This window comes from Notothenia rossii, assembly GCF_949606895.1.
Source record: "Notothenia rossii genome assembly, chromosome: 3".
NCBI lineage: Eukaryota > Metazoa > Chordata > Actinopteri > Perciformes > Nototheniidae > Notothenia > Notothenia rossii.
This window is the reverse complement of record NC_136901.1, coordinates 30879393-30896405: the sequence shown is the minus strand read 5'-3', so window position 1 is coordinate 30896405 and position 17013 is coordinate 30879393. Positions and strand designations below refer to the sequence as shown.

The window sequence follows — 17013 nt, the reverse complement described above, 5'->3', positions numbered from 1 at the left end:
AATATGTGTGTGTGCTGAAAAGAATATGTGTGTGTGTGCTGGTATCTAGGTCAGTGAGTGAGTGAGAAGGTTATATATATATTGGATTACTTGAAAACAAAAGTCCCCAATAATACATGTTTACTTTAATACAGTTTAGAACAATATCTGTTAACTTTAATCTTTAATAAGTACATTAACAGGTTTATGATATCACTGCCCCGTCCAAGACAAGAGTGGATTTGACTTTAATTACATTTGACTCGAGTGTTTCGTCAACTTAATGTGTTGCTTAAAATAATACTTCTGCATACAGTATGTGACACTGTGAGTGTTGCACGGCCAGATACGGATCGGCTGACTCAGATAAGGAAATATATGATACATTATGATGTGATATGATGTGATATGAATGATAATGGGACACATCGACGTCTGCACTCACAGTGCCGCGGACTGTAGGCTACGTAATGTTACTTTGATCCGGTTACCTATGTTGTGGCAGATATTTAATTAAGCTTTCTTAACATAATAGTATAATAATAGTTATAATAGTCCGATTGCTCTGAAGATGGGAGGTGATATTCTATTCATTTTCACGTTCACACAGTCGGTGATTTTGGCCGGCCGTCTTTCTTGCAACGGCAATTTAAACTGTATTTCCTCCGCACACTGAGCTCTGATTGGTCAGCAGGCGTGGTGCTTTCACTGTGTTCATCTCTTATCCTGGAACCTATCCTGCTTAAGAGCACAGACTAGGTTCCAGGATAAATCACCATGGAGATCTAGCCCGCTAAAAAGTGAACCAGCTTCGTAGTACCGGAAATCCCAGAAGTTATCTTGCTAAACGAAAATCCTGCTTCGTAGTATACCCCCCAGGTTAGCCGCACAGCATATGTTACCATGGAGATCTAGCCAGCTAAAAAGAGAACCAGCTTCGGAGGACCCGAAACCCCAAGTTTTCCCTGAAAACGAAGCGAAAATCCTGCTTCGTAGTATACCCCCCTGCAGGGCCGTGGGAAGTAGGGGTGCTGAGGGTACTGCAGCACCCCCTGGTGGAGGACAGGGGATCTGCACTTCCACAAGATGAAATACAAATATAATACAACAAAAACCGAATTTTCAGCCTTGATGTAACAACATTCATAATTAAGTAAAGATAACACCCTTTTCACCCAGGTTACATTTTCCATTTGCCCTGCGCGATGGGCGCTGTAAGTGTGAGCCCGCAGCTCACAGCCAAAGTGTGAGAGAGAGAGATAGATAGATAGATAGATAGATAGATAGATAGATAGATAGATAGAGAGAGGAAGTGCACCGATACCGGCGGGATTGTTGTTAGCATTTGCCGCGCTAACGGATATAAGAAGCTCTTTCTACAATAATGTGGAGGGAGAGTTCTGTCCTGTCAGACTGAGAGGCTCAGTGAGGTAAAGGACTCTGAGTGTTTAGATAGTTCACTTTAGTTTAAGTTGTCTCAGTGGGTCTCAAACGGTTTGATCACAATTGATGTAAACAAATATTTCCATGGCATACCTTTATAATTATTAGGATAAATAAAAACAGTATTGCGTGTTGCATACTATATATACAGTACAGTAGCCAAACATATTGTTTAAAACTGGAGAGATTGAAAAATATGCATAAATAAATATTAAATGGTAAAATAAGATATAAATTAACCACAAAAATAAAATAAGTTAGCCTACATTTATTTGTTATTGGCTATGGTAGGTTATTGGTTCTGTTCACATAATTATTTGTTTGATTAATAAAATGAAAACCGATCTTTTTCACATGGGTGTTTTAGAGTTGTACCCCCTAGATCGGTCTCTTGTAATTGAAGCTCTTCCTATTATACACACATGCATTTCCAAACATTTGGACTACCTATGTTGCAAATGTATTATCTTTTCAATTTACACACGGCATCTATTGCACGTCTGTCCGTCCTGGGAGAGGGATCCCTCCTCTGTTGCTCTCCCTGAGGTTTCTCCCATTTTTCCCTTTAAACTGTGGGTTTTCTCTGGAAGTTTTTCCTTGACGGTTGTGAGGGTCTAAGGACAGAGGGTGTCGTATTGTCATACTGATATTCTGTACAAACTGTGAAGTCCACTGAGACAAATGTAACATTTGTGATATTGGGCTATATAAATAAACATTGATTGATTGATTGATTGATTGATTGATTGATTGATTGATTGATTGAAGCATTTTAGTTTAATATGTAAAAATAATTCTTCACGGGGGGGCTGCCCCGGACCCCCCTAGAGGATGTGAAGTCCACCCCCCAATTAAAACATGTTAATACAATACTAAATACATTTGAAGCCTTTTTATATAAGCTGTCCACTATGTCAATACGTTTATCTTTTTGTAGTGTATTGGTCATAGAGGTTTTTCATTGCCAGCTAAAATCTTGCCTAGGGAAGCAAATTGGTCATCCCCACAGCACCCCCCATTTGAAACATGTTCCCACGGCTATGCCCCCCTGGTCATGTGATCTGATCACGCCGGCGTGACGGTCGACTCCAAAGGGTTAATATACATATAAGTATTGTTACAACTTGTATTTAGAAATACTCTGTTGTACTTATTGATGCATAAATGTGTTCATCCATTCAATGTGGCATCTGCTATAATGGGGTTAATGTATGATATTACTTAATAATACAATACATTAGAATATATGATATGATAATTACATTTGAGTTTTATTCATTTCTTATTTTATAGTTTCTCATTATTATTATTTTTATCGCTCATCTTATTTTTGATTTTATTAATCTGTGCTATCCTGTTTTTCACTCTCACTACTGTGTAAAAACACCCCAACAATATTACAAAAAATATACTGCATAAAGCAAACTATATATATTTGTTCATTATAGTAGCCTGTGAAAACCATAGCAAATAAGTGATTAAATGCTACAGTATTCAGCAAACACAACTACAGAGCTGCAAACATTGCCAACAGACTAAGTTCTACAATACCCAGTTGTCTTTGTGTATTTGTGAGTGAAGCGCCATCTCATGGTTAAATCCTGTAATTGAACAAATGGAGAACTTTGGCAACGCCCTCTAGCAATTTGGCAACACCCCCAGCCACTGGCATCCGCTGGGTTTTTGACTGGGACACACCCATGTGAGTCCTATCTGGAGTGCTACATCTGTAGGATGTTTATTTTTTCAAATAATGTTCCTATAAGGTTTAAGGTAAACTAAGACATAACGTTTTAACTGCAACATTCAGAGGATGTTTTCAGGATGTTATTGAGGCCTGAGATGACAGAAAGTCTTTTTTATAAAACGTTCCTTTAATGTGATATGTTAACAAAGGTGGAACGTTTTGCCTGCAACATTCTAAGGATGTGTTTTGGACGTTGTTGGTAACACATTAAAGATGTTCTTTATAAAATATTCCCTCAATGTTACATCATAACAAATGAAGAACATTTTCAAAGCAACATTCTGAAAAATGTTCAGGATGTTATTCTTTTTTTATAAAACGTTCCTGTTATGGCAAATATTAACACGGTCATGGTCAACTTCAGATTTATTTCTAGAGCGCTTTAAAAAACAAATTTTTTGAATTTATTTTAAAAGGATGTTCTAAAAAAAATCTGATGTCACCATATTTTCCTTTTGAAAAAAACAAACAAGCACGTAATTGATGATAAGCTGTAAGCAGATATTGCATGTTTGCGGGGGCATGTGTGAGTACCCAGCTAGGAATGTTTTTTACCATTCATTGTTCTAGGAATGTTTTCAGCGGGACATTTTATTTTTGTTCCCAGAATGTTCTTCTGAAAGGTAGGATAACTTTCTCAAAAAACATTCTTAACATTTTTGGTGATAACTTTCTTAAGATGTATGAGCGCATTGAGACAATGAATAGGATGTATAAAAACGAATTTATGCATGCCAATATTCACTCACATGCACTTATAATCACACTAAGGTATGTAGGCCCACAGTATTCATAATATCATATTTGTAAAATATCAGAAAAAAATCACACTTTTTTCTGACTATAAAGGTTGTGTCTCGTATGTAGGTTCTAACTGTTAGATACGCTATCTGGCCGTGTGTGGTTTGTGAGGGCTGCATATAAACAGTGTCCGCTGTTTATGCATATTGGATACAAATTGTTATTGCACCCTTTAGATTTGAGACCGACAGACATATAGAGGAATGGACCAACTATCACTGCCCGTCCCTGAAACCCCTGTTAGTGTTTGTATGTGTTTGTTTCTACTGTGTCTCTCTCTCTCTGCCTGCTGGTCTGCTCGACACGGCTGGGAGCAATCTCCAATCAACCACACCTGCAACCTGCTCATCAGCCACACTGTGAAAGCCTGCAGCCTGCACTCACTCCCTGCCGAATTGTTGCCGTGAAGGGTTTGTTGCGTGCCGCTCTAGCTTTTTATCAGCATATTCTTTGACAACTTTGCCTGCTTTTTGCCTCACACTCATTTTTGTGTCTCTCCCAGGAGGAATCCAAGGCCTTCCACACTCCCAAGACCAGCCAGGCCTCTCTACCCACCCTGGAACAACTGTTTCCCACTGCTGCCATAACCAACCTCCACTCCCAGCTCCCCTTTTCTAATAAACAAATGTTACTTTCACCAGCATATTCCGAGTCATCCTTTTACATGTGTTAATAGTCAAATTCCAATAGTTAAGTAAACTATTAAAATCATCCTAATGACCACAGTGGTCAGTCCACTAACCAAGGAATTTTGAGTTGAACAATTACAGGAATATTATGTATTTATGTTCTAATCATGTGAAAATATTTTAGTAAATTGTTACCACAGAACATTTGCATAATGTTTTAAACATAAAGCATGTTATCCTTCACTAAAATAATAATATTCTGGCAACATAAACAAATCTAACTTGCAGCTGAAAACAATTTAAGAATAGTAGGGCATAATGTTCTAACAATGTTATCAAAAACATTTTAAGAAGGTTTTTATAGAACGTTATCCTACCTTTAAGAAGAACATTCTGGGAACCAAACAAAAACTTCCCGCTGAAAACGTTTTAAGAATAGGAGGGCATATTGTTCTAACAATGTTATCACCAAACATTTTAAGAATGTTTTTAGAGAACTGAGGTTACCTACTGTAACCCCAGCTTCTATGAGTAAATGGCGCAGCCCTCTAAGGCTATCGCTATTGACTAATCCCCCTGCACACCCACGCAGCACTGAAACACTTGTAGTCCACGCCCACCCGCAAGGTGGGCCCCGCCCTCGGGCCTTCTTCCGGTATAAATAGGAACGAGGCCTGGCAATCTGCTCCCATACAAAATAACTTTTCTTCAGCTATTCGTAGAGCCAGTGGAGCCCAGCACTTAGAGGGCTGCGCCATTTACTCATAGAAGCTGGGGTTACAGTAGGTAACCTCAGTTCTATTTCGTATATGGCTTCGCCCTCTAAGGCTATCGCAATTGGGTTAAGGGCGAAGCATGATGTAGTCTGCGCCCCACTGGGTCCGCCCGGCACTAGAAGCACAGACACACCCGCTCAATAACACCCCCTGCCTGTTGTGACATGCGTAATGGCGCATCACCATCCCTGGTCCCTACCGTCTGTGATGTGCCGTAATGGTCATCATGGTGACGAGCCACGCCATCACCGCCGCTGCCCGTGAGGCAAAAGGGCTGCGAGGGAGTTTCCACACGCTGCATTTCACTCCGTCTCTCATCATGAGGCGCGTACACGCCCAGGGGATGAGAGATGTGTGCATGCTGTCCACACGAGGCGTTATGACGGTGCTCGTGGGTTATTATGACCGTGTGTAGGAGGCATATCTGGGACAGAGGAATACCGCGAGCTCTGCAGTTTATAAACCAATAGGTTAAAAACAGCAGGCTTCTGCAGCGAATGAACCACCTCCGGAGTCCCCCTGTTGGAAGAGACCAAGGGCTATCATCACGTGACCAGCTGACGCCAACGCAGAGCAGCTGCGTCACGGAGAGGGCTGTGTGGGTTGAGACACGCCGGAGGAGAGCTGTCAGTTCCTCCACTCGCTGCCGCGAGAGCCGCGCTCTCGTGCTGGCTGAGTTTAATTCCACTCCCAGATAACGATTGTCTGAGAGGGAAGAGGACAGCTCTTCATCCAATTTATTATGAAACCCAGGCTTTGACAGATGCGATACGAGAAGTACCGTCTGTAAAGCGACTTCCTCTCTGGAGCGAGCCAGCAAATAGCAGGTCGTCCAGAGAAAACCACACTCTCATCCCTCCTCTGTGTAGTGGCTCCAGCCTTCTCTACACAAAAATGCGAGGAGCCAGGAAATATCCGAACGGCAGACTATTGTCTGGTCTGATATTCCCTGAAATGAGAAAACGCTGGAATTTCCTGTGTTTTGGGATGATGGGTACGTGGAAGTATGCATCCTTCAGGTGGAAGTGAACCAGTCGTCCTGGTGAACACATTCCAGCACTTGTTTGATCGTCAGCATGTGGAATACTGACAGATCGATGATGTCTCATTCCCCCAGTCTTTTTCGGGATTAGAAAAATAACGGGAGTGAAAACCCCTGATTTTCCTCCCTTTGAGGAACCCTGGAAATATCCTCTTTCAACAGGAGTTCCAGCAGCTCGGATTGGAGCGCAAGACATAGCTTCTGGGATAACAGGAGTGTTTCCTGTATCCCATTGAACTGTGGGGGGGAGAGGCGAACTGCAGGGCATATCCTCTGCTGATCAGCCTGCTCATCCATCCGTCCATCAGACACACGCGCTGCCACTCTGAGAAAAACTCTAAGAGCGGGCGCACATGCTCGAGATGTGTTTTTGGTCGTCATGGTGACGAGCCACGCCACGGCAGAGCCCCTGCCGCCGCTGCCCGTGAGATAACCCAAGGTGTGCTTGGACCGAAAGGGCTGCGCGGGGGCCTCCACACGCTGCGTCTCACTCCGACTCTCATCATGAGGCGCGTACACGCTCAGGGGATGGATGGAGGTGTGTGCAGTGCTGCCCACATGAGGCGTTAACGGCGCTCATTGGTTTATTAAGGCCGTGTGTACGAGGCGTATCTCGGACAGAGGAATGCCGCGAGCTCTGTAGTTTATTAACCAACAGGTTAAAACCAGGCTTCTGCAGCGGGCCCCGCTGTCTATCAACAGATTAGTGGCAGCCGGCTTAATTAGCGCGCTCTGAAATGTATTAACCGACAGTTTAAAACCAGGCTTTAGCAACGAGCCCTTCTGGCTATTAACCGACAGGTTATAGGCAGCTGGTTTACACAGGGCGTGGGGCAACCCAAGGTGGGCTTGGACCGAAAGGGCTGCGCGGGGGCCTCCACACGCTGCGTCTCACTCCGACTCTCATCATGAGGCGCGTACACGCTCAGGGGATGGATGGAGGTGTGTGCAGTGCTGCCAACATGAGGTGTTATATAGCGGCGCTCATGGGTTTATTATGACCGTGTGTAGGAGGCGTATCTCGGACAGAGGAATGCCGCAAGCTCTGCAGGTTATTAACCGAGGTTAAAACTGGCAGGCTTCGGCAGTGAGCCCTGGTGTCTATCAACAGATTAGTAGCAGCCGGCTTAATTTGCGAGCTCTGCAGTTTATAAACCGATAGGTTAAAACCAGCAGGCTTCTGCAGCAAGCCCTAGGCGCCGTGGCGCTGCGGGCGCTGCCGCTGGGGGCACCCGGTCGGCCTGGCGGGCGACATACTCTCTGGGGGAGCTCAACGTAGGGTGCCGTCCTGTGGCGACGGAGAAGGGGACCGCATGCTCGGCCGCCAAACCAGCCCCCTGCTCCGACTCTGTCTCCCCCGTCCGGGGGAGAGGAGGGACGGGAGAACCGCACGGTGAACCATGGAGGGAGACGGGGTAGGAGTCGACCGACTCCTGCCCGGCACAGGGACTCCTAGCATATTCATAAACACTGTTAATACTGTTCATACTGCTCATAGGCTACTGTGTATATCTAGTGTATCATTCTATATCTTATTCTGTAGATTGTGTACATTACTTTTCACTTTACTGCTTTTTGCACTCCTTGTTAGAAGCTCCTGCTGCCGTCCACGTGCTGGACGGGCCAATCGTCCTCGTCGGCCGCAGCAGCTAGAGCATCCGCTCTTCGCTTCCTGTCGGCTGATGGGAGACGGGCACAATGTGAGCAAGCGACCTGCTGGCTGAGAGCTGCGTCCGCGTGTTCTGGCCCCAGGCAGGATTCGCACATTGCGTGCTGGTCATAGCTCATGATATATCCTGAGCCACATGAGGGACAATTTCGGACGCAGTTGTTGCTCTTGATGTTTAATGGTTCTGTGCTTCAGTAACTGCCGAGGTTTGCTGAAGAAAAGAGGGAGCAGATTGCCGGGCCTCCTTCCTATTTATACCGGAAGGAGGCCCGAGGGCGGGGCCCACCTTGCGGGTGGGCGTGGACAACAAGTGTTTCAGTGCTGCGCGGGTGCGCAGGGGGATTACCCAATAGCGATAGCCTTAGAGGTCGAAGCCATATACGAAATAGAATGTTATCCTACCTTTCAGAAGAACGTTCTGGGAACCAAAAGAAAACTTCCCGCTGAAAACATTCCTAGAAAAATGAATGTAACATTCTCAGAATGTTTTTAGAACCAAAAATGTCTAGCTGGGCACCTTCCGGAGACATCTACAAGAATGTGTGCACCTCAGTTAGTCGAGAAAGGTCTGAATTAGTTAAGGGAATTATGGCTCCTTGAAGGGAGCCGGATCTTATGGCTCCGTTCCTTTGCGAGAGCCGTTCAAAAGCGCAGTTTTTTTAAAAGGGGTGGGGTTAATAGGTTTATCTGCGAAATATACCTTTTATAATTCAATCAAAGGTAGCCCTGTTTTAACTAATGATTTATATGTGTACACATATATCACTTAAATTAATCAATACATCCTTTTTACTGAAGTATTCAAAAGTAAAAATTTAATTTTTAATATAAATGATTTGCTGTTGCCAATTGTATTCATTGCATTTACAGACCATTGTAACTCTGATTTTAGAACCACACTAAAAAAAAAAAGAAGCAGATAGCAATACCTATACAAACTAACAACAAATCTTTGCTGAGCCTAAAAATAATCATAAATAAATAACATAATGAAAATAAATATATTGCAATGCTCAAAACAGCAGCCTCCAACAGTCTCTAATCCTTGGTAGCATGGAGATCATCATGTCATTCTGTCTTGTATTACTTAACAACAAGAAAACCCGCGACCGACATATAACTAGTCTGAATCTGTGGCAGACGTCTCTCGGTACTCTCTCTGTACATTCAGTGCTAGTTTCTGTTAACAGTGGTAAACGAGGTTGTGTGTATATTTGTGCTTGTTCTTATAGCTCTGTTTATCTTGAAATACAAACGTTAGCTGTTAACTTGTACCCAGGCTGTGTTTTGGTGACTGCCTATTTTTGTTAGCCTTATATTCTTTTTATTCCACATTAGAAGTGAGGTTTTCTTAAGGTTATTTTGTTTGTTAGATATTTTGTTTGTCTAAAACTTGCAAACTGTTATTTAAAGAGTCTCCCTTAGTTCCTTTGGTTACTTATTTAAACCGGTGCCTTTGTGGCCTTTTTGTTTTGATTGCGGCGATTTGTTGCCAACTTTATTGTGCGCATTCATTAAAACAACTTCCTATTTACCAATTTCAACTGGTTATGTTACCTTCCACTTTACACGAGCCGGGACGTAACATAGCTAACTCTTCCAAAGGTTAGCATGTTTAAGTTTAATTTCTGTGGCAAGTTGCTAAATAAATCGAAGGGTTTTGTGCTTAATTGTAGACTGCATCGAAATGAACCAAGGTGTTTATTTAAGTGCTTTGAGGCCGGTTGCAAGCAGACATTTTGTAGATATGGGGCGTAACACTAGAACCCCCTGCGTTTTGGAAATATGTGTATCTCTGTGAATATAATACCCACACATCTCAAACATATGCATAATGATAAATGCTGCGCTATACTTTGCCGCCACACCCTGTTGCGAAGCAATACTTATTGTTTAGGTGTCCTTTTATAAGCATGTCCACATGTCACGGAAACACAGAAGGCTTGTTTGAGATGAGATGCGGCTCGCCTCGAAAGTAGACGAGAATAGCCGATTGCAGCCGAGGGAGGTCTCAAAAAGCTCGCCTGAAGTTGGTCAGCTCGGAGTCGGCTTGACTCGGTTTGCATTGATAAAGAATGCACAAATGTGTTTAATCCTTAATGTCAGATATGTACTAAGTAAAAACATTTGTTCCTGCTTAAGATTAGATTCAACTCTACTGTTATTGCACATATTACAGGTACTGAGACAACGAAATGCAGTTTAGCTTCTAACCAGGAGTGCAAAAAGCAGTAAAGTGAAAAGTAATGTACACAATCTACAGAATAAGATATAGAATGATACACTAGATATACACAGTAGCCTATGAGTAGTACGAACAGTATTAATAGTGTTTATGAATATGCTAGGTTATATAAAGTAGGAAAACGGTAAGCAGTGCAAGTATAGTATAAAATAAAGAGATATTAATTTCATGATGATAAACATTGTGGAGCAATGATGAAAACTGCGAATGGAAGTGGCGACGTAAAACTGACACAAAGCAAAAACAAACTTTTGCCGAGCCAATTGGAGAGTTTCATCATGAGCACGGGGTAAAAACCACCAATGAGTGCTCAGCTCGATATACCAGCGAGTCGTTTCCCATCAAGCATTTCGCTTTTGCAGCTCGTGGAGAGAAACTGCTCCGCCTCGCTCTCAAGGCTGCCGGCGTCTTTGTCCCACGAGATTTCAACGTCTCGAGTACACACCAAGCCCCCAGGAAGTGTGCCGGACTCTGAGGAAAATATTCGTTGTGGCCAAACGGCGGTACTACACTTCCATATCAGTTGCTGGGCCCGGAAATACTTTTTCCCATTGACTAACATTGGGAAAAAGAGGTCCGTCATTTTTTTTTTAAACTACCCAGTATGAACATTTGTATAACCCTTATTAAAAACATTCGGTCCCCAAGTTGTAAAGTGTGCTAATAACGTTTATCTGAAAGTTATTTTCCTCGGCATTAAGAACGTGCATCTAACCCACGGGACCGCGCTGAACAATACGCAACTAGAAAGACTACAAATCCAAGAGTCGCGTAAGTGATGTCATAACTGATGTCACAATTGTTTTCCTCCACCAAATAAGAGATAGCTAAGATAAGATAACTTTAACAAGATGCCTGTGTGCTTAGTACCAGGTTGTTATCATACCAGCAATAGGTCTTGCTTGTCTTTTGCTTCCCGTATGATGAAAGGACCAGAACATTTCTGAAATCAGCCTACTATCACTTTAGGAATATATATAGGATTAAAAGACTAATGTCACAACAGGATTAGGAACAAATTGTCCATGCTTTTATCTTCAGTAGACTCCACTACTGCAATAGTGTCTTCACAGGTCTCACAAAAAAATATATTAAAAAGATGCAGCTAATTCAGAACGCTGCTGCTCGAGTCCTCACTAACACTAAGAAAGTGGATCACATCACTTCTGTTCTGAAGTCTTTACACTGGCTTCCTGTGTGTCAAATAATTTATTTCCAAATACTGCTGCTGGTTTATAAACCATTGAATGGTTTTGGCACAAAATACATTTCTGACCTCCTGCTACATTATGAACCATCCAGAACTCTCAGGTCTTCAGGGACTGGTCAGCTTTCTGTCCCCAGAGTCAGAACTAAACATGGTAAAGCAGCGTTCAGTTATTATGCTCCAAATATCTGGAACAAACTCCCAGAAACCTGCAGGTCCGCTGCAACTCTTACTACTTTTAAATCCAGGCTGAAGACTTTTCTTTTTGCTTTCACTGTAACTTTTATTCATGTATTTTTTCCTTTAATGTTTATTTTATTATCTTTGCTTTGTAATAACTGTTTTTAAATGCCATTTTCTTAATGTCTTTCATTTTTGTAAAGCACTTTGAATTGCCTTGTGTTGAAAGGTGCTACATAAATAAACTTGCCTGGCCTTACATTAAACCTGCCTGATTGATTTACACACCAACAATTACAAAAAGAAAGAGAGAGACACATGAATTTCTTAAAATAGTTTGTATTCCGGTCATTGTTAGTTTCAGACAGAAATTATTTTGCAAACAGGAAATTTAACAGAATACAGTGTGCATGATTATATAAATAAAAAGTGTGTATACATAAGAAAATTAACAGTGCATTGCTATGACATCCAAAGAATATGATTATAAAACAGTATGCATTTGTTCTGAGTTGGAAAATGTAGCCCACAAGGAGCTGCATTTGTTACTTCCAAAACTAAAACATATAGCATTTAAATAACCTTCACTAAGAAAAATAATGCTAAAGGAAAGTGCTTGGAGCAAGATTAATTATTATTAGTGCAATTATTGCCTTACATCCCAATGTTATATTGTTATGCCTATTATTATTGTGCTATTTTAATGGGGGATTAACATTGATTTCATTGCACGTATTACCCGAATCTGTAAATCACGTAAGACACTTGAGTCATTTCTCAAATGAGTGGCACTACGGCCATTGGCTGGACAGTAGCCATGACAACAGTACTAGGAAGGATGCAGTGATCGGACTGGTGATCGGGCTCACTCCACTTGAATCTGAAAGGAGGAGAACAAAACAAACTTTAGTTAAACAAGTGTGCATCTTTTGACTGCACTGTTGATTAAGTAGCTCAGTTTGACTTACAAATGCCATTCAGGTCGAGGAAGCTTCCTTCAATGTCGAAGCCGATGACGTTTGCAGCTGCGCTCATTAAGACCTGCGCTATCTGATTGTTATTAGGAAGAGATGTGCTTGAAAAGCTGAGGTCCATGTTGTTTACGATCGATCCATTACTACAGAAACAAATAGTTAATGTTTGAAATATCCGATTTAGGACACTATTCATACTGTCACTCGTTATATAATACAAATGTTTACCTGAATGATGTCACTTCCAAGAACTTGAATGAAGGGAATTCCCTTTTAAAAACAGGTGTAAGCTGCAGAAAGAGGAAACAGTTTGTAAACAGAGGAAAATACAAAGGTATACAACTTTTTACTTTATTCTCGATATTGAACTGTGAACATATGAGAGCATTTATTTCACGTCATATACACCTCTGTCAACAACTCACTCTGGAAATGTAAGTACGAAAATATATTATATATTGACTGTTTTGTGAGTTTTTATTTATTTTATTCTTTGAGTGTGACAGTGTGTACTTGAGCTTTCCTTATTCAATATTCAGAGATCATTCTTAGAGCGAGACATACCTGTTCTTTAATCTTCGCTGCCCGATTTATATAAGCTGTAGATGATGGATTCAGCAAGTCACTTGTAAAGTCGGTAAGAAGGGAACTGAATATCACCCTTTTTATAACGAGTGCTTCAGTTATGGGTGCAGCAGGTCTAGCCGTGGGAGCTGTAGTTGGATCTGTCACTGGACTTTCTGTAAAACAAAAATCGGTTTAGCAGAGTCATATAATATAGTTTAGAACTAGCTAATTTGAAAAACCAGTGCAGTTAATAAAAATTTCTTGAATATCATTATTTTGTTTTTAAATACAAAGTAGTTAAGATAATTGATTATCATGCTTGGATGTTGTCTTCAATAATCTTTACCTTTATTTAGTTTAAAAGTAGAATCATTTAGGTGATTTATTTATAAACAGAGCATAAGAACCTCATGTTTTCTATATGTTTTACGATCTGAAAATGACTAAATATTGTGTTGTGAATACTTACCTAATATCTTGACTGAGGTGGGATTTATGCTCAAGTTGTAGACATTGTTGGAATTACTGACAGCTAGTACGAAGTCTTTAATAACAGCAGAATTCATTGGGAGTTCTGCATGAGAAGTATTCCCATGGAACACAGCTATGAAATTCGCCCGAGTTTCAAAAGCTCGTGTTACATTTGAGGCACTGTATCAGAAACACAATGAGGAAAGTAATATGAGATTATAATATTGTCTTTTGATATGTATGATTAACTACCAATATCAGAAGACACACATGTTGAACTCTATATTAATAAATATTCAGAGAAGAACTCAAATCACAAATATTTATTTACCTTAATTTGTTCAAAAGGCAGTGGGAAAATGTTTTGGGATATGTTGTTCTGTATATTTCACCGCACTGCAAAAAGAAACAACATTGAAGGATTAGCTTTCAAGCACAGTTTTCTAAAAGGCAATTATGAAGATGTGCAACATTAAAAGGCCATGATTAGCTTTCATTGACATCTTAAACTTTCCATCCGATTGTTCATTCACGTTCAAACCAATTCATTTACATTCGTGCGATTAGAAAATGCACTCACCGCATTTAAAAGTCTTTTTTCAAGTGCTTTGTATTCCTTGCTGCTGGTGTTAGTGAGGGCAGGGGAAAAAGCTTCTCCTATCAATTGTATGTCTAGAACATATCTATAATCCGGGGCTGCTGTGTTTGTTGCTGCTGCAGCTGGTGTGGTTGCTGGTGCTTCAGTCGTTATCGGATCTGTAACTGGACTTTCTGTAAAACAAAAATTGGTTTAGCAGAGTCATACAATCTAATTTTGAAGTAGCTGATTTGAAAAAACAGTGCAGTTAATAACAATTGCATTATTATTTTGAAACACAAGGTAGTTAAGATAATTTCTTATCATGCTTGGATGTTGTCTTCAATAATCTATACCTTCATTTAGTTTCAAAGTAGAATCAGTTAGGTGAATTATTTATAAACAGAGTATAAGAACTTCATGTTTTCTATATGTTTTACGATCTGAAAATGACTAAATATTGTGTTGTGGAAACTTACTTAATATCTTGACTGAGTCGGGATTTATGCTCAAGTTGAAGGCATTGTTGGAATTACTGACAGCTAGTACGAAGTCTTTAATAACAGCAGAATTCATTGGGAGTTCTGCTTGAGAAGTACTCCCATGGAACACAGCTTCAAAAGTCGCCTGAGTTTCAGTAACTCGTGTTACATTTGAGGCACTGTATCAGAAACACAATGAGGAAAGTAATATGAGATTATAATATTGTCTTTTGATATGTATGATTAACTACCAATATTAGAAGGCACACATGTTAAACTCTATATTAATAAATATTCAGAGAAGAACTCAAATCACAAATATTTTTTTACCTGAATTCTTTCAAAAGGCAGTGGGAAAATGTTCTGGGATATTTTGTTCTGTATATTTCAGCACACTGCAAAAAGAAACAACATTGAAGGATTAGCTTTCAAGCACAGTTTTCTAAAAGGCAATTATGAAGATATGCAACATTAAAAGGCCACGATTAGCTTTCATTGACATCTTAAACTTTCCATCCGATTGTTCATTCACCTTCAAACCAATTCATTTACATTTGTGCCATTAGAAAATGCACTCACCGCATTTAAAATTCTTTTTTCAAGTGCTTTGTATTCCTTGCTGCTGGTGTTAGTGAGGGCAGGGGAAAAAGCTTCTCCTATCAATTGTATGTCTAGAACATATCTATAACCCGGGGCTGCTGTGTTTGTTGCTGCTGCAGCTGGTGTGGTTGCTGGTGCTTCAGTCGTTATCGGATCTGTAACTGGACTTTCTGTAAAACAAGAATTGGTTTAGCAGAGTCATACAATCTAATTTGAAGTAGCTGATTTGAAAAAACAGTGCAGTTAATAACAATTGCATTATTATTTTGAAACAGAAGGTAGTTAAGATAATTTCTTATCATGCTTGGATGTTGTCTTCAATAATCTATACCTTCATTTAGCTTCAAAGTAGAATCAGTTAGGTGAATTATTTATAAACAGAGTATAAGAACTTCATGTTTTCTATATGTTTTACGATCTGAAAATGACAAAATATTGTGTTGTGGAAACTTACTTAATATCTTGACTGAGTCTGGATTTATGCTCAAGTTGAAGGCATTGTTGGAATTATTGACAGCTAGTACGAAGTCTTTAATAACAGCAGAATTCATTGGGAGTTCTGCTTGAGAAGTACTCCCATGGAACACAGCTTCAAAAGTCGCCTGAGTTTCAGTAAGTGGTGTTACATTTGAGGCACTGTATCAGAAACAAAATGAAGAAAGTAATATGAGATTATAATATTGTCTTTTGATATGTATGATTAACTACCAATATCAGAAGACACACATGTTGAACTCTATATTAATACATATTCAGAGAAGAACTCAAATCACAAATATTTATTTACCTTAATTTGTTCAAAAGGCAGTGGGAAAATGTTCTGGGATATTTTGTTCTGTATATTTCACCACACTGCAAAAAGAAACAACATTGAAGGATTAGCTTTCAAGCACAGTTTTCTAAAAGGCAATTATGAAGATGTGCAACATTAAAAGGCTAAGATTAGCATTCATTGACATCTTCAACTTTCCATCCGATTGTTCATTCACGTTCAAACCAATTCATTTACATTTGTGCGATTAGAAAATGCACTCACCGCATTTAAAATTCTTTTTCCAAGTGCTTTGTATTCCTTGCTGCTGGTGTTAGTGAGGGCAGGGGAAAAAGCTTCTCCTATCAATTGTATGTCTAGAACATATCTATAATCCGGGGCTGCTGTGTTTGTTGCTGCTGCAGCTGGTGTGGTTGCTGGTGCTTCAGTCGTTATTGGATCTGTAACTGGACTTTCTGTAAAACAAAAATTGTTTTAGCAGAGTCATACAATCTAATTTTGATGTAGCTGATTTGAAAAAACAGTGCAGTTAATAACAATTCCATTATTATTTTAAATACAAGGTAGATAAGATAATTTCTTATCATGCTTGGATGTTGTCTTCAATAATCTTTACCTTCATTTAGTTTCAAAGTAGAATCATTTAGGTGATTTATTTATAAACAGAGCAGAAGAACCTCATGTTTTCTATATGTTTTACGATCTGAAAATGACTAAATATTGTGTTGTGGATATTTACCTAATATCTTGACTGAGTCGGGATTTATGCTCAAGTTGAAGGCATTGTTGGAATTACTGACAGCTAGTACGAAGTCTTTAATAACATCAGAATTCATTGGGAGTTCTGCATGA

General features: G+C 40.1%; 2 protein-coding genes across 2 annotated transcripts in view; both read right to left on the bottom strand.

Annotated features, from left to right (window-relative positions):
* The window catches only part of LOC307032860 (uncharacterized protein), a 108861-nt gene that overhangs the window by 80375 nt on the left and 11473 nt on the right, over positions 1 to 17013 (bottom strand). The gene's annotated exons all lie outside the window — the stretch shown is intronic.
* LOC307031300 (uncharacterized protein) lies at positions 12038 to 13906 on the bottom strand. Its single transcript, XM_079668265.1, has 5 exons — positions 13729 to 13906; positions 13257 to 13432; positions 12921 to 12982; positions 12687 to 12835; positions 12038 to 12598 (listed from the first exon to the last, which is right to left on the bottom strand). The coding sequence occupies exons 1-5, from the start codon at positions 13823 to 13825 to the stop codon at positions 12510 to 12512; spliced, it is 573 nt and encodes a 190-aa protein (XP_079524391.1). The 5' UTR covers positions 13826 to 13906; the 3' UTR covers positions 12038 to 12509.

Bases quoted from the DNA above. Each gene is read 5' to 3' on its own strand.
- LOC307031300 (XM_079668265.1), bottom strand. From the start codon at position 13,825: ATGAATTCTGCTGTTATTAAAGACTTCGTACTAGCTGTCAGTAATTCC. The intron at 12,836-12,920 runs GTAAACATTTGT...TTGTTTCTGTAG, and splicing joins TTGGAAGTGACATCATTCAG to TAATGGATCGATCGTAAACA. The intron at 12,599-12,686 runs GTAAGTCAAACT...TCCTCCTTTCAG, and splicing joins CCTCGACCTGAATGGCATTT to ATTCAAGTGGAGTGAGCCCG.